The 12938-nt window shown below is 37.0% G+C and overlaps 1 protein-coding gene across 1 annotated transcript; it reads left to right on the forward strand.

Moving 5' to 3' along the window:
• The first annotated feature begins 3779 nt into the window (after nt 1-3779).
• Nucleotides 3780-12863, forward strand: LOC103702167 (proteasome subunit alpha type-6). The gene is made up of 9 exons (XM_008784492.6): nt 3780-4080; nt 4273-4367; nt 4472-4553; nt 5700-5796; nt 7658-7716; nt 8059-8141; nt 9592-9687; nt 10389-10448; nt 12560-12863. The coding sequence occupies exons 1-9, from the start codon at nt 4005-4007 to the stop codon at nt 12650-12652; spliced, it is 741 nt and encodes a 246-aa protein (XP_008782714.1). The 5' UTR covers nt 3780-4004; the 3' UTR covers nt 12653-12863.
• Nucleotides 12864-12938: the final 75 nt, after the last annotated feature.

Genomic DNA, 12938 nt, shown 5'->3' on the forward strand with positions numbered 1-12938 from the left:
TAGTGCACATCAGCGTTCTTCTTAAATAGCCATTTCACCTCATGGCAAATTGGAGATAACTTGTTCTGCTAGCTCATGACAATCCATAATCTAGTTTTAGCCGCATCCTCTGGTAGTTGAAGTAGAGTACAAGCGAAATATTTGTCAAGTTAATGAAACATACAAAATATTCAGCTTGTTCCTGTTAAACAATATTAATTCGAGCTGAATCAGCTTGCATGACTGTCAAATACAGTTTGTATTGTGGAATTGGTTTCAGCGAATGAAGCTCACTGAGATTATTAATGTTGGAAGAAGCAGCTCCAGATTGATGGGACGTTGTCTCTAATTACGAAATCTTAATTATTAGTACCATCCTCGCCATTCTTGTTTTGTGATAACATGGGTGTGGATCTGACTCTCAATTTTTCCTATGCATAGACTACTAGTAAGAAGAAAAATGTAACCCTTCTTCTAATCTCCATTCAGTTAATAGTTTCAATAGCAGTGTCCTACACGTAGAGGAGCAGCACCATGGTGTAGTTGCGGATACTAAACCTTGAGAAGAAAAAAAAGAAAGGTATCTTGAATTATGCTAGCTATACTGCCTATTGTATATATGAACTTTGGTTTGATTTCATAACAAATTACAACATTCCATAAACAAGAAATGGTATCTCAACCATTCCCTCACCAGTGTAGTATTACATGTAAGTTGACATTGTTGCTTTGATCTTTTAATAAGGCATTGACAAACCAAGTTAGTCTTTAATTCTGCTCTTTAGTTGCTTCTCTGGATTCAAAACCAGGTCCCTGCAGTTGCCTCCTTAGGAGTGCGGCATGGATGCCATTTTTTCTCAGAAGTTAGTTGTGAGTACCACCTTCAGCGATTCGACCGTTAGATTTGATGGCTACAGTGTCTGCACTTTGGACCGCTAAGAACCTGTGTGCTATGACAAGAACGGTCCTTCCCTTCATCAAATAATCCATACCATCCTGTACCTTATGGATATATTTAATTTGCCAAAACAAATAAATATGCCGTGAAGGCTCCTCAGAAAAATTAATCAATAGTTCTCTCGTAAGCTTTTGGGGTGTATCCAGAAACCATCGTTAACCAAAATGCCAACCATGGCTCAGAAAACTATATGTAAGAAGAGATGTTACTCTCTTGGATTTAAATCAAAAGTGTGTTCTAATTATTCAGGATACAATTAGTCCTCGTTTTCAGAAGAAAAATAATCAAAGTAATTCATAATTATCCCTGAACCAGATATTTACTTTCGTCATTCAATTCACTTGTATCTTCATCCAAGAGGAGAACCCATGCATATGCAATAGTTGTTCTCTGCTTTCGGCCACCATAGTCCCATCCCTCATTCCCCATATGGGTCTCATATTGTTTGGAAAATTTAGATGCTAATTCGTGTACATTTATCAATTTTTGTGGTTGCAGATTAAGCCTACGGTTATATATGGATCCGATCCAAGCCAAACGATCCATTGGATCAAAAATTATAGTCGTGGATCCGATCTGACTCGATTCGACTCGATCCGATCTTTTATTGGATTGGGTCTATGTCCCACATTAGGACTCAAACAAGGAATTGGGTTGGGTCGTGGTCACTCATGATCCGATCCGATCCGACTCATTTGCACCCATAGCTTTGGTTCCTCGTGATGAGTTGACGCGCCACTCGCCGCAGATGGTGGCGATAGTCTTGTCCAAAAAGTCATTAGCTCTTTTATCGAGAGAGGATTAGCACCGGCCGGTCTCAATGGCCGCACACGTGGGGCTGCTAGCTTAGGATGTTGGGGTTGTTGACGTTCTCAAGATCATCAATGATAGCGTATATCATCGATGCAGTCGAGAGGAAGGATGCTGGTGGTCGTTCCATCCTGCCAACCGGCTGCGATGGCGCGAAGTGCTAGTCCTTTTCGGCGTATATCCGCTTCTCCAGCTTCAGCCTATCATCGCGCTCTCGCGAACTCTTTGTCGGCAATTTGCTTTTGTTTTTGCAGCATATTGCCTGAATAAAAAAATATAGCTTCGGCCGTTGTCTTTCTAAATATGCTTTCTAAAGTATATTTTGCTACATATTGTTTTGTTTCTTTTCGATTAAAAAATAAACAAAATGAAATAAACATCATTCCATCCACTTCTACAATGGCATAGCCTTAAATCATGGTGCATGTGGGTGCATTTGTAAAATTATATGATAACTTGGCAATAGCATACCCAACATTTTAGCACATTCTTGTAATCAGTTTTTATCCATAAATCCTCTGCCAATAGATAAAGATTAAAATTAAATTACTCAAAACAATACATATTCAATTAACTAAAAATACTAAACCTTCCATAATAAAGAAAACCCATGGTATTAAAATGGAAACTCTATTTCTTTTTCATTTAAAAAAATTCAAATTAAATCACCTTAGGAACAGTACAATCATAAAAGAGATCGGCTCGTAAAAAAGGGAAAAGAGGAGGGTGAGGATGGAGTAGGAGATGACGATGCCAAGTAGGATGATTTATTATTATTAAGTTTAGTGTAATTTTAAGATCGTTTTTCAAAAGTAGGGAAATAGAGAAATGTTGTGATCTATTGCATTCGGAGGTAGTGTGGAGATGTCAATCGGCTGGATTTACGATTCTAACAATTTTAATGGTCGATTTATATTTATTTTCTTGTATTCCGATTTTGTTCAATTTAAATAAGCAGGGTAGCATCATGACGCTGCTACCTCCTAAAGATTGCAATCCTTTTGGAAAAAATAGGAAAACGTTTTCTCATTGTCTCGCGAGCAGGTGCGAATTTCTTTTGTGGAAATGTGCTTCTCTTCTCGATTTTTTCTTATAAACTCCTGCTGTCAATCTTAATATTTCCTTCAAAAAGTTGGAATCTTGAGGAGTTTTTATGACAAAAGATGTCAATTTGGAGGTGTATCATCTGATTTTTGTATATTGCATTAAACCAAATGAAGATCGACCGTTAATTTAGTGATTATTTCTCACTTCTTTTCTCTTCGATGATAAGTGTTGGAGGTAGCATTTACATAGAACTTTTGCTACACTTTGCTTTTGTTTTTGCGCTATATGAAGCAATAAACATTTGCTTTCAAGAAATCAAAAACATTTACATGGAGGTGTATCATCTGATTTTTGTGTATCGCATTAAACTAGATAAAGATCGATCTTTAATTTTGTGATTATTCCTTACTTTTATGCCCTTAGGTGCAAAGTATTGAAAGTAGCATTTATATGGAACTTTTGCTTCACTTTACATTTGTTTTTGCACTATACAAAAGCAATAAATATATGCTTTTAAGAAATTAAAAAGTTTTACAAACAATTTGAAAGAACAAAAATTTTTTTTATCGTACATGTCGTACAATCTACTTTTCCTTCTAAAAAATAAAAACGATAAATACGAGCGGTGCTAAATAGGCTACTCCTCTATTTTTGTTATGCATAAAAGTGAGAACTTCCGACTTGAGTCCTAGTTTCATCCCGATACTTTCTCTAAATCAAATTTGCCTATATCAAATTGTACACAAGCTTAGTAGGCATGGTTTACCATCAAGTTTAACCATAATCACTATAGTTTTAGATTATTGGACAAATTTTCAACCCTGCATATGGCTTGCTCATGAATTATTTATAATTACTTTTTTAAAAATTGTCTGTCATTAACCAATAAAGTAATAATACCATATTTATTATTTTTACCTCTCCTACATTTATTTTTACATAAATAAACTTTAAATATTTTAAACACTCATACTTTTAGGCTTCCATTGCTCATGGTTCGACTCCAATATATTTTTCAGTGGAAATACGGACTGCAATAATAGTTCAAGAGGATTTTTATATAAAAATGCATTTTTGACAATTTTTCGCTGCTAAGGTTTCTTGCAGCGCAAACCAGCTTTCGCGAGCTCTCTCTTTACAAGCCAAGGGCGCTCGCTCGCCCGCCTGCCGAGGAAACCCTAGTCCTAGTTTTGATCGAAGATATCGCACGATGAGTCGCGGAACTGGAGCCGGCTACGATCGCCACATCACTATCTTCTCTCCCGAGGGCCGCCTCTACCAAGTTGGTGAGTTCTAGGATTTTGAATTTCCGTCCCGTGTTTCTCCGACTAGATCGATCTCCTTCAGATCCTTTTCTCTAGTTCATAGTTAGATCAGTCGTGGGAGATCGAGGGTATTTATCTAAATCAGTGTTTCCATAGGGGAAAAAAAATTAGGTTTTTGATTGTTATGTATGTGTTTCCGGGTTATTGAAACAGAGTATGCGTTTAAAGCCGTGAAGGCCGCTGGGATCACGTCGATTGGAGTCCGAGGGAAGGATTCTGTGTGCGTTGTCACTCAGAAGAAGGTCCCGGTGAGTATTTCTCTATCTGATTTCGCATAAGATGATACAAAAAGGTTATCTTTGTTGCTGTTATTTTGTGTGATTTGGGTTTGGCGATGAAAAATCGAATGTAGGACAAGCTGTTGGATCAGACGAGCGTCACACACCTCTTTCCACTCACAAAGTACCTTGGACTGTTGGCGACTGGGATGACAGGTTTTCTTGTTACGCCCCTTTGTATTGATTTATACGATGTGTGTTCAATTTGGTGTTTTTTTGGTGTTCCGAATTACTTGTATGCTTTTTTAAAGACATTAAACAAGTATACTATCGAATTGTAGAATGAAACTACTAATTTTTCCTTGCTTAATTTTATTATTATCATTTCTTCAGCTTTGGCATGGCACCGAGACTTTTGCATACATAGCATCATTTTTTCGCCGGATACTCTCATCCAGCGTTGAATCTGGACTGCAATATGTAGATGGTAATTTGGCGATCGACCTAATGATGAACCAGCCTCTTTAATTCACCACATCCTTAGCCTTTATATCTTTGAAAGTAAGATATGTTGTACAGACCACAATAGTGTTGCCTAAAAGAAAAAAATGCACGGAAGAAAGAGAAGTTTAAAGAGGAAGAGGAATGTGAGGCAGAGCAAGAGTAACAGCTTAAGAGTATGATCTTGCTGAAAGATAGGGGGTTGAAAGAAAGGTGGATAATTTTACTTCCCGAATTAGTAAATGTCTATAATTTTTATTTAAGTATAAAAAAATGAAAAGAGGATTAGATATCAGCGGTCAGTGAAATGTGAGTTATGTTACCAAAATAAAATTAATTGTTACAATGGGGTTAATTTAGTAAACTAATTTGTTAGATTATATATTAAAATTGAGAAAATGCTGAAAATGCTATACAATTGAAGGCAAAGTATTCAATATTTGCCAAATTCATCTATGTAATAAAGATGGTATAGAAGACTGTACTAACTGTCATGGAATTAAACTTAAGAGCCACTTTATAATATTATGGAAGAGGGTGATGAAGATGTATTAAGGCCGTGATATCTATTATTATAGCAAGATGAGTTCATACCTTCTGACATTAAAAGGTAGATCCATGTTGTGATGTATGTTAAGTTGATTGTCAAACCAATTCTGTACATTTACATCTTTCTGTTCATTTGTATTTCTGTGGCAGTTGATGGAAAGTTATGTTATGGAGATGTATGTTAAGAACATCCCATATGTACATTGCTGTGTGATTATTTTAGAGTTGGATATTTGACTAACATTCTCAATGGCTTTATATATACCCATTTCTATTTAGCACTACTAAATCTGCGTTCTTTGATTATTCCAGCTGATGCAAGGTCTTTGGTCCATCAAGCAAGGAATGAAGCAGCTGAGTTTCGTTTCAAATGGGGATATGAGATGCCTGTGGATGTATTAGCCAAATGGTATGTGTTTCGGTGCGTGATGTTAAATATTTCTGATAGTGATTGTCAATCAATTTAGAATAGCATGACCTTTTCTTCAGAAGTATAAATTCAATTTTATTTGTTCTGCACTATATGCTGTGGCATACTGTTTGTGCATTGCCATTAGGATTACACCTAAAAATATTTTCTAGTTTCAAGAGATTTTTTGGCAAAGCCATATAATGGGTTTATAAGTGTTTTTATTTGTGGAACATGCTTGGACTATATGCTATTTATGCATGTTTTATATTTTTATCTAGGAACACCTTTCTTGTGAGAATTGTGCAATCATGCTTGTTGACTTATGCTGATAGCTTGCCTGCCAATTTTTTAACCCATATATTCTGGAAGGATTACTGGGCACTTAAATGCTAGTGTGAACATATAGTAAGAGGTGAAATGTGGGTTGAGAATCAATTTCTATTGAGATATGTGTTTCTGAGAATCTTTATCTACCTATCCAGAACAATCTGGGGCCGTTCGCATAAATGTTGATATATAATATGCTTAATAAAATCTAGGTTTGCGATCCTTCTAGAAGAGGCTAAGGAAATGAAGATTTGGGTGTACCAACAGATCTTTCTTATTTCACAGAACCCTGAGGGTGAAGAAATGTGGGTTGGGGCTTAATTTGTGTGGGGAAAAGCTTGTGAGTTACTTACCACAAAGCTAACATTCGATGAGATAGTTAAAGTAAGCCTTCAGTTCCTTTTTCTCTATTAGATTTTCTTCCTTGGAGCTGACGTAGAGTGAACAATAAGGTTTTTAATGCCTCTGTGGTGTTCCAGTCATGTGTCTCCATGATCACCTGTTGTTGTTTTACTCAAGATATGCATCTCCAACATCATTCGGTGTCCTTCAGATGAGCCAATTTACCATGTAGTTCTGACCTAGTGTCTTGTATAAAATAATGGGAAGGTTTGATTATTTCTAAAAATATGATATTGATTCCCGCATGTGGAGGCTCATGGGTTCTGCTTACTGAGGGCAAATTCTTAATTTTGCATTTGCAAAGGCACAATTTATTATACTAAGTGCAAATTCTTCAATGGCTGGCCAACTCGCTATAGAAGTACTAAGCTTTCCATTTGTCTTTGTTGGGCTCATTATATGCATTCATGAGTCCTCCTCCTCCTCCTCCTTCTTCATCACAAACTCTCTCTCCTATGAAGAATACAACCCTCATGATCAGCATGTACAAGATCTGTACCCTCCCTCAGAAGGTTTATTTTCTCCCAGACCCTCAAGGTAGATTCAGTATCAGCAACACAATGGCACCAGCAACCTGATTACCCTCTCTAAGAGCATGCGGGACAAAATCCAGGGAGTGGAGTTTGAGTTTGATAGCAAGCAAATAGGGATGGTAAGAAGTTGGAGCAGCAGCCTGATGAAGGATCCATCATATGAGTTCCTCTTCTTTGACATGGAATATTTTGTGTAAAATCCTACTTCATCCTTTTCTTCAAAAACCATGCCACCAATAATAACCGGTGCCATATAATTGCAAATTTTATCATCCATTCTAATTTTGGATTGAATATATGCAGGTTTTCTTAAAAATAATAAGTTCAAATGACAATCTTTTTATACCATGTTCAAACTACTGAATCTGAGAAAGCTGCTGAGGGTGATGCTTAAGCTATGTCTTTGCATAGTGGCGAGCTTCCAGATGTTGTTTTTAATGTCATGTTGGTCTCTGATTAGAGTACTAAGTGATTAAGAATGAAATGTTGTTAATAATGAAACTCTTTTTTCTTCTATGGAATCTTGTATGCTATTTCATTTTTCTGAAGACAGTTATCAATTGTCTTGTATCTTATATACTCTAATATATGTACAGGATAGCCGACAAATCTCAAATATATACCCAGCATGCCTATATGAGACCTCTTGGAGTAGGTCAGTTTCTGAAATATTATTACTGACATTGTGAAGCTTCAATGTGTTCAATGAAATTTGATCCGTACATCTGAAGTAGGATGTTTTCCATCAAACTTGCCTGGATTGCTGTTCTTTCTTGCTATTACTTTTTATTTTTTCGTTCCTCTTATCTTCTTCTTCTTCTTATCATCATCATCATCATCATCATCATCATTATTATTATTATTATTATCATTATCATTATTATTATCATTATCATTATCATTATTATTATCATTCTTTTTACTTTTTTACTCTTTACTTTTTTGTTCCGCTTATCTTCTTTTTTCATTTTTTTTCTTGCTACATCCCTTTGGATAGCTGCTATGATCTTGGGTATTGATGAAGAGAAAGGACCTCAACTCTTCAAATGTGACCCTGCTGGACATTTCTTTGGACACAAGGTATGCAAGTTTTGTGGGCTGCATCTTTTGTCTTTACATTTTTATGCTAGAGAAGTTTTCTATGGGATGCCTGCAACACCTTTTTAGCATTGGCTTCAAGCTTTAAAAATGGTCTCTGGAGTAGGGGAGATGGTTAGTATTGGAATGACTGGAGGGATTAGGATTCAGAAGTATGAACGGAGGGATTATGGTTCAGGAGTCGACCTGTCACCATTGATTAGGCTCATTCATGGTCTGCCGTACCGGTACGGGCCGGTCCGTACCGGTCCGGCCTGGGGCCGGTACCGGATCAGCATAGAATCCGATACCGGTAGTTTATTGTTGGAGAACCGGTACGGGACCGGTTCGGAACGGTACGGGATCAGTTCGTACCGGTCCGGGCCGCCACTGGTACGCCGATCGGTATCGGTACGGTGGACCTTAGGCTCATTGGTTTATGGTCATGAACATGAGTTGCTGCTTTGGTAATTATTTCTGTCATTCTGTCAATAACTGACTTCTGTACCCATGGCAAACATCATTCAGCTACATCTTTTTCAACTTTTAACTTATTATATATTATAGTTTACCCTGATCGTGTCGGCTTCTGACATCTGCATAGTATTAGAATTATCTGGTTAACTGATTATATATTTGAGAGTTTATGGTTTTTCTTGAATTATCTGGCAACCGGACTAAGTTAACTGATTCCTATAGGAGATTTATTTAACATGTACATATGCACAGCATGTTACCTAGTTACAATGGGACATAGAGCTTTCTTTGCAATGAATTTTCTAGATGCATGTTGACAGAGATTGCAAGCATTCTTCAGATCTTGTACTCTACTTAGCCTGGTAGTATGGTCATAAGCATATGAAGATGAAGATGTAACTTGTTATGCCACCATCAGGGGTAGGAGATGATGGACAAAATAATGACGAATGCTACATGGGGATTTATAAGGGCCTTCTGATGATTTTCAGGTATCTGAAGCAGTAACTAGTCCTGTCAGGCTCGTGGAGCTCTAGCCATAGGGCAAATCTAGAACACCCATGCGGAAACTGACATTATCAGTACCCTTGTCACCCGATCTAACTTAACTGCCTATTAGATGCTAGTACATCATACTTGTATTAGATTATTACTGGATTCATTCTTCATTTGATTCATAATGTTCCAACTTTGTTAGATATCGTTTATTTTTGAAGAGAACCATTGGCCCTTTCTTGTGAATTTGCTAATTGATCTATTTAATTAGTATGCTTGTTGTTAACTAGTTTTTTCTTCTGACTTTTATACAGGGATTTAATTAATATTTTTGTGAAGTGCTGACTATTTTTGGGCCAATATTTTTATTTGTCCATGAGACTGCTTGATTTGTGTCCTGATATTCTGTAGTTAATCGTTTAGATTTCAGCTGCAATTTTTTAATGCAATTCTTGAACAATTTCCTAAATTTTATTCCCAGGCTACAAGTGCTGGCCTGAAAGAGCAAGAAGCAATCAACTTTTTGGAGAAGAAAATGAAGAATGATCCTGCATTCTCATATGAGGAGACTGTGCAGGTAAATAAATTTGTACGTTTGAGTATTGGCATGTATTAAACATTTGATGCATGTAGTAGAGATGTATGTTTAGATTAACCATAGTTTTGATGAGAAGTTCGGGCTAAGGAACAACAGTGTGATTTTCCAGTTTAGATTTCCTTTTCTGATTGTGTGGAACCCTACTCCATTTGCTTGATCTCTAAACATAATAATCCATGGGATCATACAATATCTTTGTGATATGACACTTGGCCTTTTCCCATAAGAAGATGGGCAAATGTTGTTTTTAGCTGCTATTAATTTATAAATATTCTTTGTGGAGTTTAATTGTTCAGTAAATCCATTTGCTTGAAATCTAGAAGCAATGATCCAGGGGACCATACCATGTCTTTGTGAAATTACAGTTGGCGTTGTCTCATGAGCAGTTGGACAAATGCTGTTTATGGCTGTTAATAGTTTGCAAATATTCTTTGAGGAGTTGAATTGTGCAGTTGTGTATAATTTCTTTTTCTTAAAAATATGATTTACATAGCTCTACTTTTTCCCTTATGTTACTACATTGTCATTGATTTTCTGTTCCTTTTTTTTTTGAATTGTGTCCTATGATTCCTTTTCTAATTATTTTCTAGTATAATTGCATGTTGTTAATCAATTCAAAGCATTCTTGCTCATAAAACACCTTTCTCTATATTATGTACTTGCCTTTTTTATTACTGCAGACTGCAATATCTGCTCTGCAATCAGTTCTGCAGGAGGATTTCAAGGCTACTGAAATTGAGGTAACGTTTCTCACTTTTCAAAGGACCATAACTTTTCATTATTACCAAACTTTTAGCAGGCATAAGGTTTGGGAATGTTTTGGCACCATCAAACCTGACCACGATTGCAAACAGATTGGATCTACCTGAGATCCAACATGGATTCCTACCCAAGCTCTGTGAACGTTTTGGATTGGGTTGGCTCGAAACTTAGACATATTTGTACTTAGGTCACATTTGGGCCTTCCATGTTGTGACTTCTAGCCAGGACCTCAAACAAAAAATGGACCAAAAAAATGGGTTAACCACCAGATCTAAGGCAACCTAATTATATATGATATCATGCTTTTTTTTAATGAAAATAACAATTTTAGTATCAACAAACTTAATGCTTCATTAGATCTGCCAAATTATTTCATAAGAGTGGCATGGGTTAAACTCTATTCAAGCTATCATACTTTGTGCTTAGAAAATAAATACCATGAAGAGCAATTCTGGTTACTCAACTATCCCATCTGCATGACATATCTCTTGCATTTGGGAGTTGTTAAGATCTTGCAAATGTCTATATGATCAAGATACCTGTAACTCTCTAGATTACAAGATCATAGAATCCTCCAAATTCTCTAACCCTTCTCCTGAATTGTCTCCATGCCCTTGCACCTATGTGGAGATATTGCATGGATAACATGCTGGAACACCTATATGCTATCTTGCCTTAATTTAGAAACATGGGGTATCCAAATGCAGAGCTAAGCAAATTGGGAGATTGGACTTCTTGGGCCTTAGCAGACTTTGAGATCTTAAATTTTTTATGCCATGTGTTATAACTCTACGGTAGTTGTTGCATGAGAATTGGCTTGTTTCAGATCTTGGCTATTTGTTTAACCTGAACTTGACATGGACTGGAATTTGGACAGTTTTGACTGTTCTAAACTGAACACACTTCAATTTGGTTAACTGCGACATGGGGGTTGGGAGGAGAGAGAGAGAGAGAGAGAGAGAGAGCGAGCACTGTGGTGTTTGTTCATTGAGGGGAATGTTGGAGTTGGGTAGTTTGCTGTTGAGATAGGTAGAGAGAGGAGGCATCGGTCATCATAGGAGCCTAGAATCAGTTGTTGGCCATTGACTGAGACTGAGTTAGGTCATTGGTTCTCAAATGAATGTGGTGCAATGGGTGGGAAGGTGGTGGAAAATGGGAGGGAGAGGAGTATTGTGGTCTATCAAAACTTTGCGGATGGGACTGCGAAAAATAGGGGGGAGAGGAGAGGATTGTGGTCTATCAAAACTTTGGTGATGAGGAAACTTAGAACCAAGTATTTCCTCCTTAAATCTACCAGAATTTTATGCGGTTCTAAATTGTAAGAGAGCTGGTCTGGATATGAGAGCAAATCGGATCATATGGGTTTTATGCCTCTATAATAATGATTCGCATCATTAGAATATACAGACATTAACCAGGATGTTGTTCTAAATTGGGCAAAGATTTTTGTCCAGACCTAGTTCTTGATGAGGTACCTCTTGTCCAAACTAGATTTTCTCTGGGTCAGGTTGGACAAAATTTTGCTGCCTCTACTCTATGATGTCTCCCCTTGTACCTTCTAAGTTTCTTGTCTATTACCAGAGTCTCCTAATACCCACCTCTTCTATCAAAAAACCAGTATCTTTTAGCTGTCGAGTTTGCGTAGTTTCTTTAGTGCTTTTCACCCTGTAATTTACCCAACCAAACAAATTTCGAAGATATAGGGTAGGATTTGCATCTAGCCAACCCTACTTGTCCCAATACCACTATTTGGAAAATTAGTGCTATTTGGAAAATTAGTCCCATCCGATCCAATCCAATTTAGAAGTTGGCTGAGCTGCATCTAGTTTTGGGACCCAAATATAAATGGGGTGGATCAGGGACAAGTGAATTCTTTATCCTATCTGGCCCAATTAAATTTACAGCCCAAAAGTTTTCATACCATCAGCAATGCTGTTAAGCTGTGCGATAATCATTTGCATTCGCTGGCCTTTGAATTGTTCCTTGCTACAGATTTTTATTTGGCCATGGCATGTATAGATTGTGATCTCTATGTTTAACTACCCCTATATTCCTAAGGCATCCTAATTGCGAATTGATGCTTTTCTAGGTTGGAGTTGTGAAGACAGATGATCCAGTTTTTAGGGGGTTATCTACAGAGGAGATTGATGAACACCTGACAGCAATCAGCGAACGAGATTGAGTATGGCAGACTTCAGGCTAGCTGCTTGATTCTGGTTTCTGTAGCTTCAGAGGACCTCTTTCTTTATCTTTTGGTCACAACTGTGTTCGAGATTATGGTATGAAGATAACAGCGACCTTTTTCACTAAAATGTAATATTGAATTGCATGTTAGCGAACTGCCCATATTTGATTCAAATCCATGCATTCTATTTAAAGTGCTTTGATATCAATTAGCCTTCATATTAGTAGTTGTTATCATTTCTTCTTGTGCCTTCCTTCAAACATGGTTTATCAAGCCAAAATAT

This window comes from Phoenix dactylifera, chromosome 7 (genome assembly GCF_051530095.1).
Source record: "Phoenix dactylifera cultivar Ajwa chromosome 7, Ajwa_hap1_PhDact_Kaust_v1.1, whole genome shotgun sequence".
NCBI lineage: Eukaryota > Viridiplantae > Streptophyta > Magnoliopsida > Arecales > Arecaceae > Phoenix > Phoenix dactylifera.

What these genes read in the sequence shown, in the direction of transcription:
- LOC103702167 (XM_008784492.6), top strand. Translation starts at nt 4,005, where the DNA reads ATGAGTCGCGGAACTGGAGCCGGCTACGATCGCCACATCACTATCTTC. An exon ending in GTGGATGTATTAGCCAAATG is followed by an intron (nt 5,797 to 7,657) that starts GTATGTGTTTCG and finishes ATATATGTACAG; the next exon opens with GATAGCCGACAAATCTCAAA. An exon ending in GACATTTCTTTGGACACAAG is followed by an intron (nt 8,142 to 9,591) that starts GTATGCAAGTTT and finishes TTTTATTCCCAG; the next exon opens with GCTACAAGTGCTGGCCTGAA.